At 43.3% G+C, this 15,584-nt stretch overlaps 1 protein-coding gene and 1 long non-coding RNA gene across 5 annotated transcripts in view; one reads left to right on the top strand and one right to left on the bottom strand.

Moving 5' to 3' along the window:
* Positions 1-271: 271 nt before the first annotated feature.
* Positions 272-5,977, bottom strand: LOC111822682 (uncharacterized). Its single transcript, XR_002825818.1, has 3 exons — positions 5,879-5,977; positions 4,434-4,698; positions 272-329 (listed from the first exon to the last, which is right to left on the bottom strand). It is a non-coding gene; the product is annotated as an uncharacterized LOC111822682 (long non-coding RNA).
* PDPR (pyruvate dehydrogenase phosphatase regulatory subunit) overlaps positions 4,692-15,584 on the top strand; it is a 40,441-nt gene continuing 29,548 nt past the window's right edge. Inside the window, exons 1-3 of one of the 4 annotated variants that reach the window (XM_023741900.1) lie at positions 4,692-4,748; positions 5,645-5,829; positions 13,980-14,265. In XM_023741900.1, the coding sequence (XP_023597668.1) occupies positions 14,042-14,265 (224 nt within the window). In that variant the 5' untranslated portion in view covers positions 4,692-4,748; positions 5,645-5,829; positions 13,980-14,041. Of the gene's footprint in view, positions 4,749-5,053; positions 5,830-5,977; positions 6,293-13,979; positions 14,266-15,584 lie in introns of those variants that run through there. The other 3 variants (XM_023741899.1, XM_004387812.2, XM_023741901.1) reach the window with 3 other exon arrangements.

Raw genomic sequence — 15,584 nt, 5'->3', positions numbered from 1 at the left:
CAATAGTACTCAGTATGTTAAAAGAGTTGTGCAACCATCACCATATCAATTTTAGAACATCTTCATCATCCCGAAAAGAAACCCTGTACCCATTAACAGTCACTCCCATTTCTTCCCAACCACCCACCCTCCGTAGCCCCTGGCAACCACTAATCCACGTTTTGTCTCCAGATTTGCCTATTCTGGACATTTCATGTAAGTGGAATCATACAATATGTGGTCTTTCGTGACTGGCTTCTTTGACTTATCATGAAGTTTTCAAGGTTTGTCCATGTGGTAGCATGTGTCAGAACTTTATTCCTTTTAATTGCCAAATAATATTCCATGGTCTGCGGAAATTATCAAACAATATCATTAGTATCACACGCAAGTAAAATTTTGCTGAAGGTAACTCAAAAACGGTTGCAGCAGTACATCAACAGGGAACTGGCAAACACTCAAGCCAGATTCAGAAGAGGATGTGGAACAAGGGATATCATTGCTGATGTCAGATGAATCTTGGCTGAAAGCAGAGAATACCAGAAAGATGTTTACCTATATTTTATTGACTATGCAAAGGCATTCGACTGTGTGGATCATAACAAATTGTGCATAGCACTGTTAGGAATGAGAATTCCAGAACACTTAATTGTGCTCACGAGGAACCTGTACATAGACCAAGAGGCAGTTGTTTGAACAGAACAAAGGGATACTGAGTAGTTTAAAATCAGAAAAGGTGTGTGTCAGGGTTGTATCCTTTCACCATACTTATTCAATCTGTATCCTGAACAAATAATCCAAGAAGCTGAACTACATGAAGAAGACACGGCATAAGGATTGGAGGAAAACTCATTAACAACCTGTGTTATACAGATGACACAACCTTGCTCGCTAAAAGCAAAGAGGACTTGAAGCACTTACTGATGAAGATCAAAGACTACAGCCTTCAGTATAAATTACATCTCAACATAAAGAAAACAAAAATCCTCACAAGTGGTCCAATAAGCAACATGATAAATGGAGGAAAGATTGAAGTTGTCAAGGATTTCATTTTACTTGGATCCACGATCAACGTCCATGGAAACAGCAGTCAAGAAATCAAAACACATATTGCACCAGACAAATCTACTGCAAAAGAAGACCTCTTTAAAGTGTTCAAAAGCAAAGATGTCACTTTGAGGACTAAGGTGCACCTGACCTAAGCCATGGTATTTTCAATCACCTCATATGCGTAAGAAAGCTGGACAATGAATAAGGAAGACTGAAGAATTGATGCCTCTGAATTATGGTGTTGGTGAAGAATACTGCATATACCAGGGACTGCTAGAAGAACAAACAAATCTGTCTTGGAAGAAATAAAGCCAGAGTGTGTTCCTTGGAAGCGAGGATGATGAGACTTCATCTCACGTACTTTGGACTTGTAATCAGGACGGATTAGTTCCTGAAGAAGGACATCATGCTTAGTAAAGTAGACGGTCAGCGAAAAACAGGAAGACCCTCAACAAGACGGACTGGCACAGTGGCTACAACGATGGGCTCAAACATAACAATGATAGTGAGGATGGTGCAGGACCGGGCAGTGTTTCGTTCTGTTGTACATAGGGTCACTATAGGTCGGAACCAACTCAATGGCACTTAACAACAACAACGTGCATATACTACATTTTATTTATTCATTCATCAGTTAAAGGGCATTTGAGTTATTTCCATTTGGGGCTATTATGAATAATGCTGCTATGAACATTCACATACAAGTTTCTGGCACTTAATTTTTAAAACATGTTTATAGCATTTCTGTTACTTAACAGAGGCCACCAACTCAATCACTGTTCTTATAAGGGAAAGTGGTGAGTCCCAGTCAGAGCGAAAGCAAACTGCTTCCCCAGGAAGCCTGACATGGTGTGGCATTCTCTAGGCACAAGCTTATGAATTCATTCTTTCCAAGAAGCAAAGAGAACGCTCCTCAAGCTAATTGTAGAGAGTTTTCTGTTGCTTTCACTCTGTCATGGAGAAAAAGTGAAACTGTAAAAACAAATTGTAGATGAATCCCAGCTTTGTTTGAATTTTAAAGAGCCTCCAACAGTAACTGTCTCCTAGTCGCTCCTTACAGGTTGCCAAAATATCTGCCAGTTTGGAGCTCTCTTATCAGCGGCTTCCTAGAAAGTAGTCAGTTTTCTTTTATTCAGTTAGAATTTTTTTTCACTCACTTACAGTTGCCTCTTATAAGAAAGAAAACACACACATATATCAAGTCTCCTAACTGAAGAACAAGTCACCAGGCATAAACTGACCAATGGACAGAATGACATGGGATTTAGCGAGTTTGAAGAGTCAACTCAAGGATCTGCTGTGTAGTAATGAGGTGGTAGAGGGAAAGGAGAGCATTACAGCTGTATTTCTGCCTTTGTGAAAAGGTTAGGTCTAGTCACTTAGCAACGCATGGTAAGAGACACAGGAAACAAAGAAACAATTTCTCGAAAGCTCTGAGATTAAAAAAAAAACAGTTGCCATCAAGTCAACTTCAACTCACAGAGACATCATGTGTGTCAAAGTAGAACTGTGCTCCACAGGGTTTTCAATGGCTGATTTTTCGGAAATAGATGCCAAGCCTTTCTTCCAAGGCACTGCTGGGTGGACTCAAACCTCCAACCTTTCAGTTAATGGTAAAGTGCATTAATCAGTAAAGTGTATTGACCATTTGTACCACCCAGGGACTCCACAGCTCTGAGTTAGGAGCTTCTCAATATGGGGCATCAGATCATCTGGTGGGAGCAGGCATCTTCAAAGCAGAGGCAAAACAAATTTTACTCAATTACAGAACATCAGCATATGTCAGTGTCCTAAGGTGTTCACAAAAGCAACAGTGAAATGGATTAAATTATACTTTGGAAGGAGAATAATATTCTGAGAAGTGACCGATGTCAGGTGTGAAAAAGGAAACCCACAGCAGAATAGTGCTGTTATAACTGATCAATCAGCAGACAGAACTGGAGTGGCTTAAAGTTAGAGAGCTTAAAACCAAGCCCCCAGGGGAAGGAGAGAAAAAAAGTTTTCATTTTTAAACATGCTAATTTTAAGAGAAGTGTTGCGAAAAATTTTTGTATAAAAATGGAAATGATGTAGTGAAGATCTGTGCTTTTCATAATAAGTAAACTTTACAAAAAAAAAAAAAACTATAAACAAATACTGAACTCAAGTTAATGATAGGAAAGCTGAAGTATTTGAGCAGTGGAATGTCTAGTTCCATTACATGTGGGGAAAGCTACTAACAAACCAATCCTCCCACAAATAACAATTATATTCTCGGGCCAAAAGCTGATTCTTTGAAAAGATCAACAAACCTGGAAAAGCCCTAGCTACACCGATCAACCAAAAAAAAGACAAAACACAAATCATCAACATCAGGAAAAAAAGGAAGGGTTATCACCACAGATCATAGAGACATTAAAAAGACAATAAGAGCATATTATGAACAACTTAATGCTACAAATTCAATGATTTTGATGAAACAGACCAATTCCTCGAAAGATACAACAAAGCTCAATCCTCAAGAAATAGATAATGTGAACAGCCTTATAGCTATTAAAGAAAAAGAAATGTAGTTAAAAACCTTTCTGTAAAATCCAAAAGAAAACAAAAAACTCCAGGCCCAGATGGCTTCACTAGCAAATTTTAAGAAACATTTAAAGAAGAAATGATACCAATTCTACATAAAACTTCAAAAATCAGAAGAGGAGGAAACATTTCTCAACTCATTTTATTAATACAACATTATCCTGATACCAAAACTATTTCAAAAACAGTATTTGGGGGAAGTATACTGATGCTTGCAATTTACTCTGAAATGCATCAAAAAATAAGACGGATATAATGGATATAGGAAGATCATCATATTTTAACTAAACTAAGGAAAAGATTAATAGTAGAATCTAGGTGCTTGGTATATGGGTATTCATTAGAAAATTCTTTCAATTTTGCTGTATGTTTGAAACTTTTTATAATAAAATGTTGGGAAATGTAATTATTGTACATGACATGGCTTAGCTGAGAATAATATTCATAGGTTTAAAACAATAAATATTGACTTAACCCAAAAAAGGAGAAAAAACCAAGTGAAAGTGTGGGTGGCCGTGGGGGGCGAGGGGGATGTTGTGTCTGTGGGATGAAGGCAAACCATCTGCCAAGTCAGTAGAGAATATTTGAAACTTAAAAACCAAGTAGCAGTATAAGTATAAATTAAAGAATGAGTTAATTACCAAACAAAACAGCTGTAAGAGTGATTAGCTCTGAAGACTGAGAATCACACAGGGAACTACTGTTTATTATAAACTTTGTAGTATTACTTGACTTAAAACTAGTGCCTATACTTCTTTGATAAAAATAAAAGTTAAAGTCTAAAAATTAGTCCAAAAGTCAATAGCTAAGCTATGAGAAAAACATTAAGCAGGTCCTACCCGAGTCAACAGCCCTGAGGCCTGACCTTCATTAGGTTCGATGATCAGGCAGGGGACCACAGCTGTCCAAGGCTGGCTCCTTTGAATCAGGGCTCCTCCTCTGTGGGGGCACCTCACCCTGTAGAGCCTCTGGATCCTGTCTCCGGCTCAGCCAGTGCTCTGGGGCTGGAGGTTGCAGGAGGCTGGGGCTGCACCCCAAGGGGCTCTTGCTCCTCTTAGCTCCTGATTGGCTAGGCAGCTGCAGCTGAAGATGCCAGAAGCCTGCCTGGAAGAGGAAACCACAGCCTGGCTAGCAGAAGAGAATGTACATCTTGGGTGAGGTCAAATGGACAATCTTAATCTTTACTAAGAAGAGTATGGGGACCAGATCACTTATTTAGAAAACAGGAAGTTTTTCTCCCTAAATTGCCACATCTGGGCATCAGGAAAAGCTTCCTCAAGGTTATGCTTCAGATCTGTTAGACCAGTCTTTTTTTTATGGGGTGGGGATGGGGCGGGGGGGAGAGGTGACCCCAAACTTTAGGCCCTTAGCTAGAATATTAAAGTATCTAACACAGGACCCTAGGATGCCTTGAACTTTTATGTATCAGAACAGCAAGAAGCAGACTTTTATCCTCCGGTAGCCAGACCTCTCCTGGGCCATCTTGTGAGTGGGGTATACCCTATGCAGGCTTTGGGCTGGCATGCTGACACAGGGATCCCTGCCACTTTATCACCACTTCCTGAGAGCAGAAGCCCCCTTTCTTTTGTACTGATGGAGACCATCATTCAGCCCAGTGCCTAGCCACAGGCAGCCATCGATAAAACACAAGATTAGCTGGTAGGCTTGTGTGGTGAGATGGGCCTGAACCCAAAGAACGAGACTGGAGAGAGCAGTCCCAAATGCAGTAGCGGCGGTCCATTCAAGAAATATTTACAGGATGAGGCACTGTTCTAAGGGCTGAGAACACAGCTGTGAATAAGAGTAAGATTCTGTCGTCTGAAGGCTCGCAACGAACACTTAGATCATCTACAGACTTCAGATACTGATGAGTTCTATCAGGGTGATGTAATAGGGAGGGGTGGGCGGAAGACTTCTCAGAGGCTTGAGAGAACGACTTCTCTTCCTCTGGGCCAAGAAAAGCTGGGAAGGTGCAGGAGCCGCTCGCATCCTTCCTAGCAGAGAAGTAAAATCGGGCCGGGAACCGATATCCGTTATTCTTGCCTCCGAGGTCGAGCCAGGCCTGCAGACCGGATTTCCGATCCCCTTGCTACAGCCTCGCCCAGGAAGGCCCAGAACGACTTCCAAGAACAACACAACTGCCGGTCCTAGAGGCCTTTGATTACGTCCTGGACTAGAATGCGACTATGGGCTGCGGACTCAATTGGGGGAAGGGCCAAGCAACGAGCCTTGAAGGTAAAGAGAACCCCATGTTCCCAACGCTCCAGCAGGGCCTGCCACCCACCTACGACGTCCATTTGCAGAAATCAACGCTGGTCCGAGGCCCGAGTTCTATAAAACGGCTTTGAGAAACAGGGCCTCCAGCTCGCCTCCATCTTGGTGGGGGACAAAAAAGGCCTCGGGGTGGTGCCTCGCGAGACCCAAACGAGTCCACATGCCGGGGGCGTGTCGCCGCGGAAACGTAACGCCGCGCTCGCCCACGATTGCGGTCACGCGCTGGCCGTAGCCTTGCTGGGGGGCCGTAAAGCGCGGAAGGTCGGGGACTCCCTCTTTCCCGGAACTTTTTATTTCCTCTGCCCCGCCCCCCGTTCCCGTCCTTGTCCCCTCGACTTCCGACCTCCAGGAACCGTTGTTGTTGCTGCCTCTCCTCCGCCGGGGTGTTGCTGAGCGCGGAGCCCTTGGCGGGGACGGCAGTGAGGTAAGGAGACAGCTGCAGGGCCGCTCTAGCCTCCCGTTCGCGCGGGCCTTAACGCCCCAGGACCCCAGGGGTGCTCCCGGCAGCCACCCGCCTTACTTTGGTTCGGCCGAGTAGTTTCGGGAAGGCGCATACAGGCGCCAGGAGTCGGCCCGCCCGGGTCGAGACGGTTCCGCCCTGTTTGCTTCAGGCTTGGGGGCACTCTCTATGGCTGTGTTGTCCGGGTCTCGGGGACCCGTGCCCGGCTGTCCCTGGGCCTGCGAGCCTACTCTTCCAGGCGCCCAGAGCGCAGCCTGCATTCCCAGGGCGACCGGGCTGACCTCGCTTCGGGCTCCTCCTCGAGCCTGCACACACCTCCAGCGCCCTGCCAACTCACGCTTGATCTAGCCAGGTCATCCTCCTCTGCAGGTGGAATTTTTTTTCCCGCGTTTTTTTCACAGCTGTCCACTAGTAAGACTGCTGCAGACTTCGGCAGAAGTTGCCTTGAAGAGTCTAGGCCAGGGCAATGAGTTTTCTTAATGTTTGACCCCCTTGTATGATACTAAAATTTGAATCAGGAGTCTACAAGTCCGTTTCGCCCATGCACGTAAGCAGGATGCGCGGGTTGGTGATGGGGGGTGGGGGCGAGGAAGGGGAGTAGGGTGCCGGGCCGAAGTGTACACTTTCCCGATGGTGGGAATTTGTACCAGTTTCTTAAACTTGCCTGATCACATGGTGCACTTGTTAAAAAATACAACACACTAGACCAGCGAAATCAGAGTCCGCAGAGGTGGAGCTTGGGAATTTGTTTGGTTTGTTCGTTTGTGTGTGTGTTTTTTAAAAACAAGGGCCCCAGGTGGTTCTTATGCTGAAGCAAGTGTGGGAAATGTTGTGTGAATCTATCTATACTCAGTCTTTCTTGTGACCAGCAGCCCATTTGAACACAATGCTGTGACCATACAGCAGAATAACTGGGAGGCAGTTAAGAGTTGTTACCCTGCTCTTGTTGATTTAAGCAAATTTGAGCAGAACCAGCCCCAGTCTTAAGATTGCTTAGCAGAAGTTATTCTTCGTAGAGAGAATAATACAATTCTTTTTAGAACTTCTTTTTTTTGAAATATCATGTATTTTAAACCAAGTAATGTGCTTTATTTCTTTGCTTGACATTTTCAGTTTCTACCTCCTTTGTTATCCAGTTTGGCTTTGATTTTGCTGCCAAAAGTACTTGAATAGACTGGTGCTTTTCCTTTCTTTATTGTTGTTTACATCCGCTTTAAATCCTTCTTTTCTTCCAACCTCACCAATTCACTGACTCTTTGAAGGTCGAGATAAGCGCAAGGTCAAAATCCTTTGCTTAGTCCTTATCATCTTGGGCTTTTAACATTGTTTATTATTCCCCCTGGAAACATACCTATTACCCTGTTTCTTCCAGGGCTTCTAGTGGCAGTTATGGCCAATGAAGCAAAACTGAAACAGACCCGAACTTTTTAAATTTAGGTGATCCAGAACCATAACCATAATGGGAAAAATTATGGATGGAAGCCCTGGAATGGGAGACTCGGTAGAGGCGTAGTGAGCCCTTTCAGGAGCCTGATGAGTGAGATTGGATTATTGCCAGGACTGAGAACAGTGACAACATTCAGAGCGGCCCACTCCGCTACCGTGTTTGAGCAGGGCACCACTGTTTCCAGCTCTGCACAAATGGATAAAATCCCATGGGCAAGAGATTTGGTTGCTGTACAATGTGTATGCTGCCCTTGTTTTCTAAGAGGGAGATTAAGTTTCTAGCAGGGCTTCAACCTGTAGTTTTTCCTGTTCTGGTTATGATTCTGGTTCATCCAAATTTAAAAAATTCAGGTCTGTTCCGGTGTCACTTTCTCCACCATGGTTGAACCCGGAAGAACTAGTCGGAAGCCCTGGTTTTTTCTGCCCCCTTTACAATTCCCTTTCTCCTACTGGTGATATGCTTATGGTTCTGTCCTCGCAGCTGCTCTTTCTTTACTCATGTGGCTTTATTTGAAAGGTAGCATGGAGTAATGTTAAATGGCAGACTCTAGTGCCGTGCTGCAGGGTTTGAATCCTGGCTCTGCGACTTACTAGTATTGTAGGATCTTGGGCAAGTCACTCCACTTCTCTGTGCCTCATTTTCCTCATCTGTAAAACAGAAATGATGGTATCAACTTCATGAAGTTGTGAGGCTTAGATCGGTTATATACATAAAGCAGTGTTTGGCACATTGTAACTACCTGTAAAAATACTAGTTTTTTTTTTTTTTTTTTTAAATTCAGGTATTCAACTATCCCATCAAATCTGGGGACGTAGCCAGAGTCATCACTGATTTTTTTCCCATCTCCTGTTCTCATTAATTCACCAGCAGATATTTCCTAGGTGCCTACACTGGATGCTAGGAAAATCGTGAACATGTTATAATGAGTGCCTGCTCTCAGAGAGTTCCATTATATTAGGGGAATAATAACTACTGCTTATTGAGTGCTTCTTAGGTGCCAATTACCATGTTTTTCCTGCATTTAGTCTTTACAGCAACCATATGAAGTAGGTATTTCTAGCCCATGTTACAGATGAGGAGCCTGAAACATTGAGTAACTTGCTTGATCATATAGCTAATGGAAGGTGGGGGCAATTTTCAAACCCAAATCTGCCTGTCTCCAAAGCCTATGTTTCCAGCTGGGTTGCTATGTTGCCTCCCTCGTTGGTAAATAGACCGTTAGGTAGTGTGGTCAGTTCTGTGCTGGGAGAAGTACAGGGTATTGTAGGAGAGCATAGAAGAGTCACCTCATAAAGTGTTGGGGAAGGTGGTTGGATAAGATGCCAAATAGGCTGAGACATGAGGGAATTACTCTTACTTGGGGGGAGGAGTGGCAGGAACTGGCAGTTACAGAGAATAATATACCTAAATCCTGGAGGTGAAAAAGGGTCCGTTTCCGACATGCCTGGGGAATTGCAGCTAGTTCAGTCTGGCTTAACTAGAGTGTGAGAGGTGAGGAGAGAAGAGAAATGAGACCAGAGATCAGAAATGAGCCAGACTGTGAAGGACCTTGCACTTCTTAATAAGGAGTTTGGGCTTTTTCCTGAGAGCATCAGAAAGTCATTGAAGGGTTTTAAGAGGGCATTGAAATAAGATTTTCGATATAGAAGACTCCCTTGGACTCCTGTTTAGAGAATGGTGTGTATGCGTGCACATGCATGTGCAGATTAGAGGCCAGTAGGCTTGTCAGGAAGCTTCTGCGGTAACCTGAGTGAGAAATGATGGTGGCTTGGATACAGGCAGTGGAGTGGAGATGGAGAGAAGTAGATGAATTTAAGAGGGATTTAGAATGTGGAATTGTTAGGTCTTGACTGACTGGAATGGGAAGATGAGAGAAAGGGAGGAATCCAAGATAACACTCAGTATTCTAGTAGACAGTGTCACTGGAAGACACAGGAAGTGGAGCCATTTGGGGATTGAAGAAGATGGGTTTGCATTTTGGATGTACTCAGTTTTACCTATGGGAATTCAAGTGGAGATGGCCATTCTGTAGCTAGATATACAGGTCTGAAGCTCAGCATTGGTGTGGGTTGGGCCATCAGTCATGGTAGAGAATGAAATCACCCCGAGAGAGTGTATGGGACAAAAGAGAAGCAGGCCTCAGACAGAGCCCCAGGGGACATCAACACATAACAGATTGGCAGAGGAGAGGAGACCAGAGACAAGTCAGCAAAGAGGTGACCAGGGAAGTAGGAATCAAAAATCAAAAAACAAGCGTAGAGTTGCACAGTCGATGATTGTAATTGCTATCAATAAGTTGTATACCTGCAAAAAGTTGAATTGGCAAAAGTTGTGTGATATATTTACAACAACCAAAAAAAAAAAAAAACAGCAGCTGCTGAAGCTGCTTATGTACAGCCAAACACCTCATGGGATTTGGTGTCTTGGTTTGGAGGTTTAGGGTCATAGTTTCATGGCACATTCCATTAATTGGCCTAATAACACCTTTAGTGCTTCTCAGCTACCTTCTAGTTCATTGCGTAGTGCCTGGCATCTTAAAAGCTTACAAGCGGCCATCCAAGGCACAACAATTGGTTTCTGGAGCAATAGAAGAAGAAGCAGAGTCTAGAATAGGAGGAGGATATGGAATGTGTAGTTTATTGCCTCCATGAACATCTGCCTCTTTTGCCATGAGACCAGAAAAACTAGATTGTGCCCAGTTACCATTACTGAACATTTTGGTCAAAGATTCCATAGGAGAATCCTGATCAAAGGGGAAAATGCAGACCAGAATTTCAAATTCTCATGAACTCTAGTCTGGAGCCATGGAAGGTGGATGAACCTCTGAAACTATTGCCTGAGATAATCTGTAAACCTTAAACCAAAAATGTCCCCTAAAGTCATTTTAAAACTGAACAATATAGCTTAACTACTAAAAAATCTGCCTTGAGCATTATGCTCTTTTAAGAACTGTCTGTATGGGATCAAACTGACAACAGCAACTTTAAAGATTAGATAGGAACCTTAAGGGACAGTGGGTTTGTGTTAATGAGGGAGGAACAACTCAAAAAGAGGGTGAGAATGGTTGCACAACTTGAAGAATGTAATCAGTGTCATTAAATTGTACATGTAGAAACTGTTGGTGTGTGTATTACAACAACAAAATAAATAAAATTTAGGGAAAAATGAAACAAACAAGGAATGAGAGTGTCAAGTAGGAAGGAGTTATCAAAGGTTATTAAACTGCTGCCAAGAAGTCAAGTGAGATGGTGCCTGGAAAATGTCCCTGGAAACAAGCAATGTAGTGTCCTTGGCTAGAGTGATGTCAGTGGGTGGTGGGGCAGAAGCCCGATTGCTGTTGGCTCAGGCAAGAGTAGGATGGAGAAAAAGTGAAAAGCAGAAAATATAAACAACTCTTTCAATATATTTATCATTAAGTGAAAAAGGCAAGTTGTAAACTCTGTTTAGAATAAATTTTTATTTGAAAAACCTGCTGGCCGACTCCGCAGTCAAAGATATAAGGAGATGAGAACTTAAGACAAGGGTGGTGGCAGACAAGTGGACATCAGGGCAACACATTGCTGCAAAAGTAAAATTCTGGAAAGATGTTTAACATGGGTATTGGTTATCTTTGTGTGATGGGAAATCTTAATTTCCTCCTATATTTGAGTTTTTTGTAAAGACTATAATTTTTATAGTTTAGAATTTTAAAATTAAAAAAGCTATTTGAGGAAAGTTGTAGAGCTTTTATTTCTTAAATCATTTGGGAGAGACTCACGTGTTAAAATGCTGATTAGAAAGATCCAAAAGGAGGGAAAAGTTCAAAGTACGAGAAAGAAAACAATTGATGGAGCTAGGTTCAAAAGGAGGAAGGAGGAAATGGGACCCAGGGCGCTTGTGGAGGGTTAACTTTTGACCAGATGAAGGAAGTAAGGAATGGTTGCAAGTGCAAGTAAGTTTGTAGGTGGAGTGTGAGGGATGAGATGAGATAGGACAGGACGCAGGCTGTCTATAATGAGGGAGGAGAGGAGCAGTGTTACCAGCCCATAACCTGAATATAGACAGAGACCTGCCCTCTCATTTTCTTCAATAACGCTTTGTAGCCTGGAGGTAGATAAGGGGGGCCTGCTAGCCTAAGCTGCAAAAGAACAGGATCTTTTTCAAGTGTGACCAAGTGGTAATGATTCAGAAGGAAGGAGGATGCTGACCCTGCCTCTTGATGGTGAGGTCTCTGGAGCAAGGCTGAAAGCAGGAAGTGATTGGGTCAGGGGAGAGAAATTGGCCACATGGAGATGAGATTACAGAAGGGACTCGCTGTGTAAAGGAGCTTACATTTTGAGACGGAGTTTACCAGGACGTGAGAAGCGGTGGCATAAGTCCTGCTTTCTGTACGACCGCTTCCCTGATGGTCTTGGCCTATAGTCTTGTTTTCCTTCTGTAACTTGTTTTATTTATTATCTCATAGAAATGTGTGCTTTGTTGCATCTTGTGACTTCCGTATTTCCTGTGTGTGAGTGATAAGCCTAACATGACTAATAATTCTCTTCTATACTTGAAAATCTCCAGCACACCCCCTTTTGAAATGGGAGGCATGTAATACTTCACCTAGGCTCTGGATCCCATCTCTTCTTACCTTCCCAAGGACCTCATTCTTTGGGTTATTCCCTTCTCCTCTATCATCAGTCTCTTTCTCTTGTACTGGATCATTCCCACCAGCGGTCAAATACTCCTGATTTTTCCCATCTTTAAAAACAAACCACTTGGCTTCATTCCACATTCTTCTCTCACTTCTGTCCCATTTTTTTGCTTCCCCTCAGAGCAAAATGTTATTGACCTGTCTCTGCTCCCTCTTCTCTTGTTTATTCTGCAATTTGCTCTACTCTTCTTTATCCCGACCACTGAAAATGTTCTCTCCAGGGTCACCAAGGATTTCTGTGTCATCTTGCTTGACCTCTCAGCACCCTCTGTAGTTAACCATTTTGCTCTCTTGGCTTCTGCAACACACCTCTGCTGGGTTTTCTTTCTGCCTCAGTAGCCACTCCTTTGTCTTTTTAACCAGTTCTCTATCTGGGCGCTCTCTGTTGGACTGCCACAGCGTTCAGTCCTGATCTCTAGTCCCTTCTTTCTCTTCACAATCTATCAATGCTAGGGAGCCTCAGAGTCTTGTTTTCTCTAAATGCAAGGGATTTAAATATTGTATATATGCTAATCTCCCACACCTCTTCCCCAAGTTTCAGGTGTGTCCACTTAACTGCTGCCTGCTGTTTCCACTTGGATTCCTAATGGGTATCTCACACATTCTGTGTCTAAGAATGGAGTGTTAGATTCTATACACACACACACCCTTTCACACTTCCTCCTTCCTTCTCTCCCTCTCTATTCCTAGTCTTTCACACTATGGTAAGTGGCACCACCTTCTACCCAGTTCTTTATTTCTCCTTTCTCCCCATCTTTAACATTAAATTTGGAAGGAAGTCCTGTCATTTCTACCTCCTATCTAGACATTTCTCTGTCTCTCTGCTGCCCTCCTTGTCTGAGCCATCATGCTGTCCCCCTTGGACAACTGCAGTAGCTTCCCAACTCATCTCTCCACTTCTATTCTCATTCGACAGTCTGCTCTCCACAAGGAGCCAGACTCATCTTTGAAAAATATGTCAGACCATTTCATTTCCCTGCTTTATAGCCAGCTCCTTGTGATGGATTACCTGGTTTCTGTCTGCCTCTCCAGCGTCATCTTAGCTCCTCATCCCGTTGCTCACTATGCTGTGAACACACTGGTCTCCTTTCTGTCTTGGACTCATCAAGGCCTCTCTCATCTCAGGGACTTTGCATATGCTTGCCCCTCTGTCTGAACACTCACAGAGCTGGTTCCTTGTCATCCATCAAGACTCTTTTCCAATGTCGCCTCCTCAGAGGCCTTTCCTGACCATCTTATTTAAAATATGCCCCAGTTGCTCTGTCACATTAGCCTTGTTTCGTTGTTTTATTTGTGTATTGGTTATACCCTGCCCATACACACACACACTCAAATATAAGTTGCATAAAGACAGGGATCTACTCAGTCCTACTCATGCTATATCTGTACACCTAGCAGAGTGTCTAGATCTTAGTATACCCTCAAATATTTGTTGAATGAATGATTACTGTGCATTGTTACATCTTTTTCTCATCAATCCTGCTCACTGAGCTAAATGGAATTAAAGATGTCTGGTTTTCTCTTTCTAGTTTGAATTCTTGGAATCTTCCTAGCTGAATGAGAACACACTTCCCAGTTGCTGACAGACGTGATGTTTTACCGGCTGCTGTCAATTGTCCGACAGCAAAGAGTCAGCCCAGGATGGCAGAACTGGCCCTCAGCAAGAAGCAGCACATCAGCTGCCGAGGCCCATTCTATTGCCCTGCCTGCCCAGGCGCAGGTAGTCATCTGTGGCGGTGGGATCATGGGCACCTCCGTGGCCTATCACCTCTCCAAGCTGGGGTGGAAGGATATTGTCCTTTTGGAACAGGGCAGGTAAGGATCAAACTGGACAGGGCTTGTGGCTATGCTCACTAATTGTAGATCATCCCCTTGTTTCTTCTTCTTCAGTAATATTGTCCCACCAACAGCTCATCTAAAGGTTGCTGCATAGCATGAGAAGAGTCTCGGAAGGATGACATCTCCTGTACTTTTCTTCGTGATCCCTAATAATGCTCCTGCTTTGTAATCTCTAAAGAGGTGGCAGGTGTTAACAAAACAAGTATCTTAGAAGGCTCTCCTGGTTTCAGGTTCATAGCACATCCTAATCTTGCTCCCTCCTTGTGGAAGTCAGTCAGGCAGCAATGTAAATCCTTATTACTCGAGCTCCTTCCACGAGCCAAAATCAGATTGGCTCAGTTCTGCGTATATTTTCTTTTTTTATTTAAAAAAACTTTTTTATTTTAGGACAGTTTTAGATTTACAAAAAAAAAATTGTGAAGATAGTACAGCATTCCCACATGGCCCACACCCAGTTTCACCTACTGTTAACATCGCACATTAATATGGTGCATTTGTTATAACTAATGAACTGATATTGATAGATCATCATTAACCGAAGGTCATAATTTATTCAGATTCCCTCAGTTCCCCTTCCTGGCCTCCGTTGTCCCCTCCCTGACCTGGTCCACTGGACACTCTCATCAAATAATCTTCTTGCCCCTCAGGACCGACTTTGCTAAAGAGTGTTCACCCTCGCCAAAGCTTTTCTGTGCCTAGCTTATCACAAGATCACTGTCATCTCAGGAAAAGAAATCTCTGAACCACATGCACCACATAGCCTCTAGGTGCCTTTATTTCCTTGCCCCAGTAATTCTTCCACCAAAGCACCTTACTCTACCAATTCTTCAATAAAGGAAACTGCATAATGAATATTGATATCTCCTATACCAAAACCCATTGCTGTTGAGTCGATTCCAACTCATAGCCACCCTATAGGACAGAGTAGAACTGCCCTATAGGGTTTCCAAGGCTGTAAACATTTACAGAAGCAGACTGCCACATCTTTCTGCTGCAGAGCAACTGGTGGATTTCAACCACCGACGTTTCAGTAGCTGAGTGCTAAACCACCGCACTTGCAGGGATCATATATAAATGTATCTGTGTATGTCTGTATGTATCTGTGTGTGTGTGTGTGTGTGTGTGTGTGTGTGTGTGAGAGAGAGAGAATGCATGTGCCTGTGTGTTTATATGAGTAGTCTTGCCTTCTCTTTTCCTCACCTCTCATATCAGTTCAATATGAGGTCCTATTGGCTTGCCTCATCTTCCAACATTTTTACTCTTACCACTCATTCAAAATAGCATCTTCTCTCACT

Source organism: Trichechus manatus, unplaced genomic scaffold, assembly GCF_000243295.1.
Source record: "Trichechus manatus latirostris isolate Lorelei unplaced genomic scaffold, TriManLat1.0 scaffold00194, whole genome shotgun sequence".
Lineage (NCBI taxonomy): Eukaryota > Metazoa > Chordata > Mammalia > Sirenia > Trichechidae > Trichechus > Trichechus manatus.
This window is presented reverse-complemented; position numbering and strand designations above follow the sequence as displayed.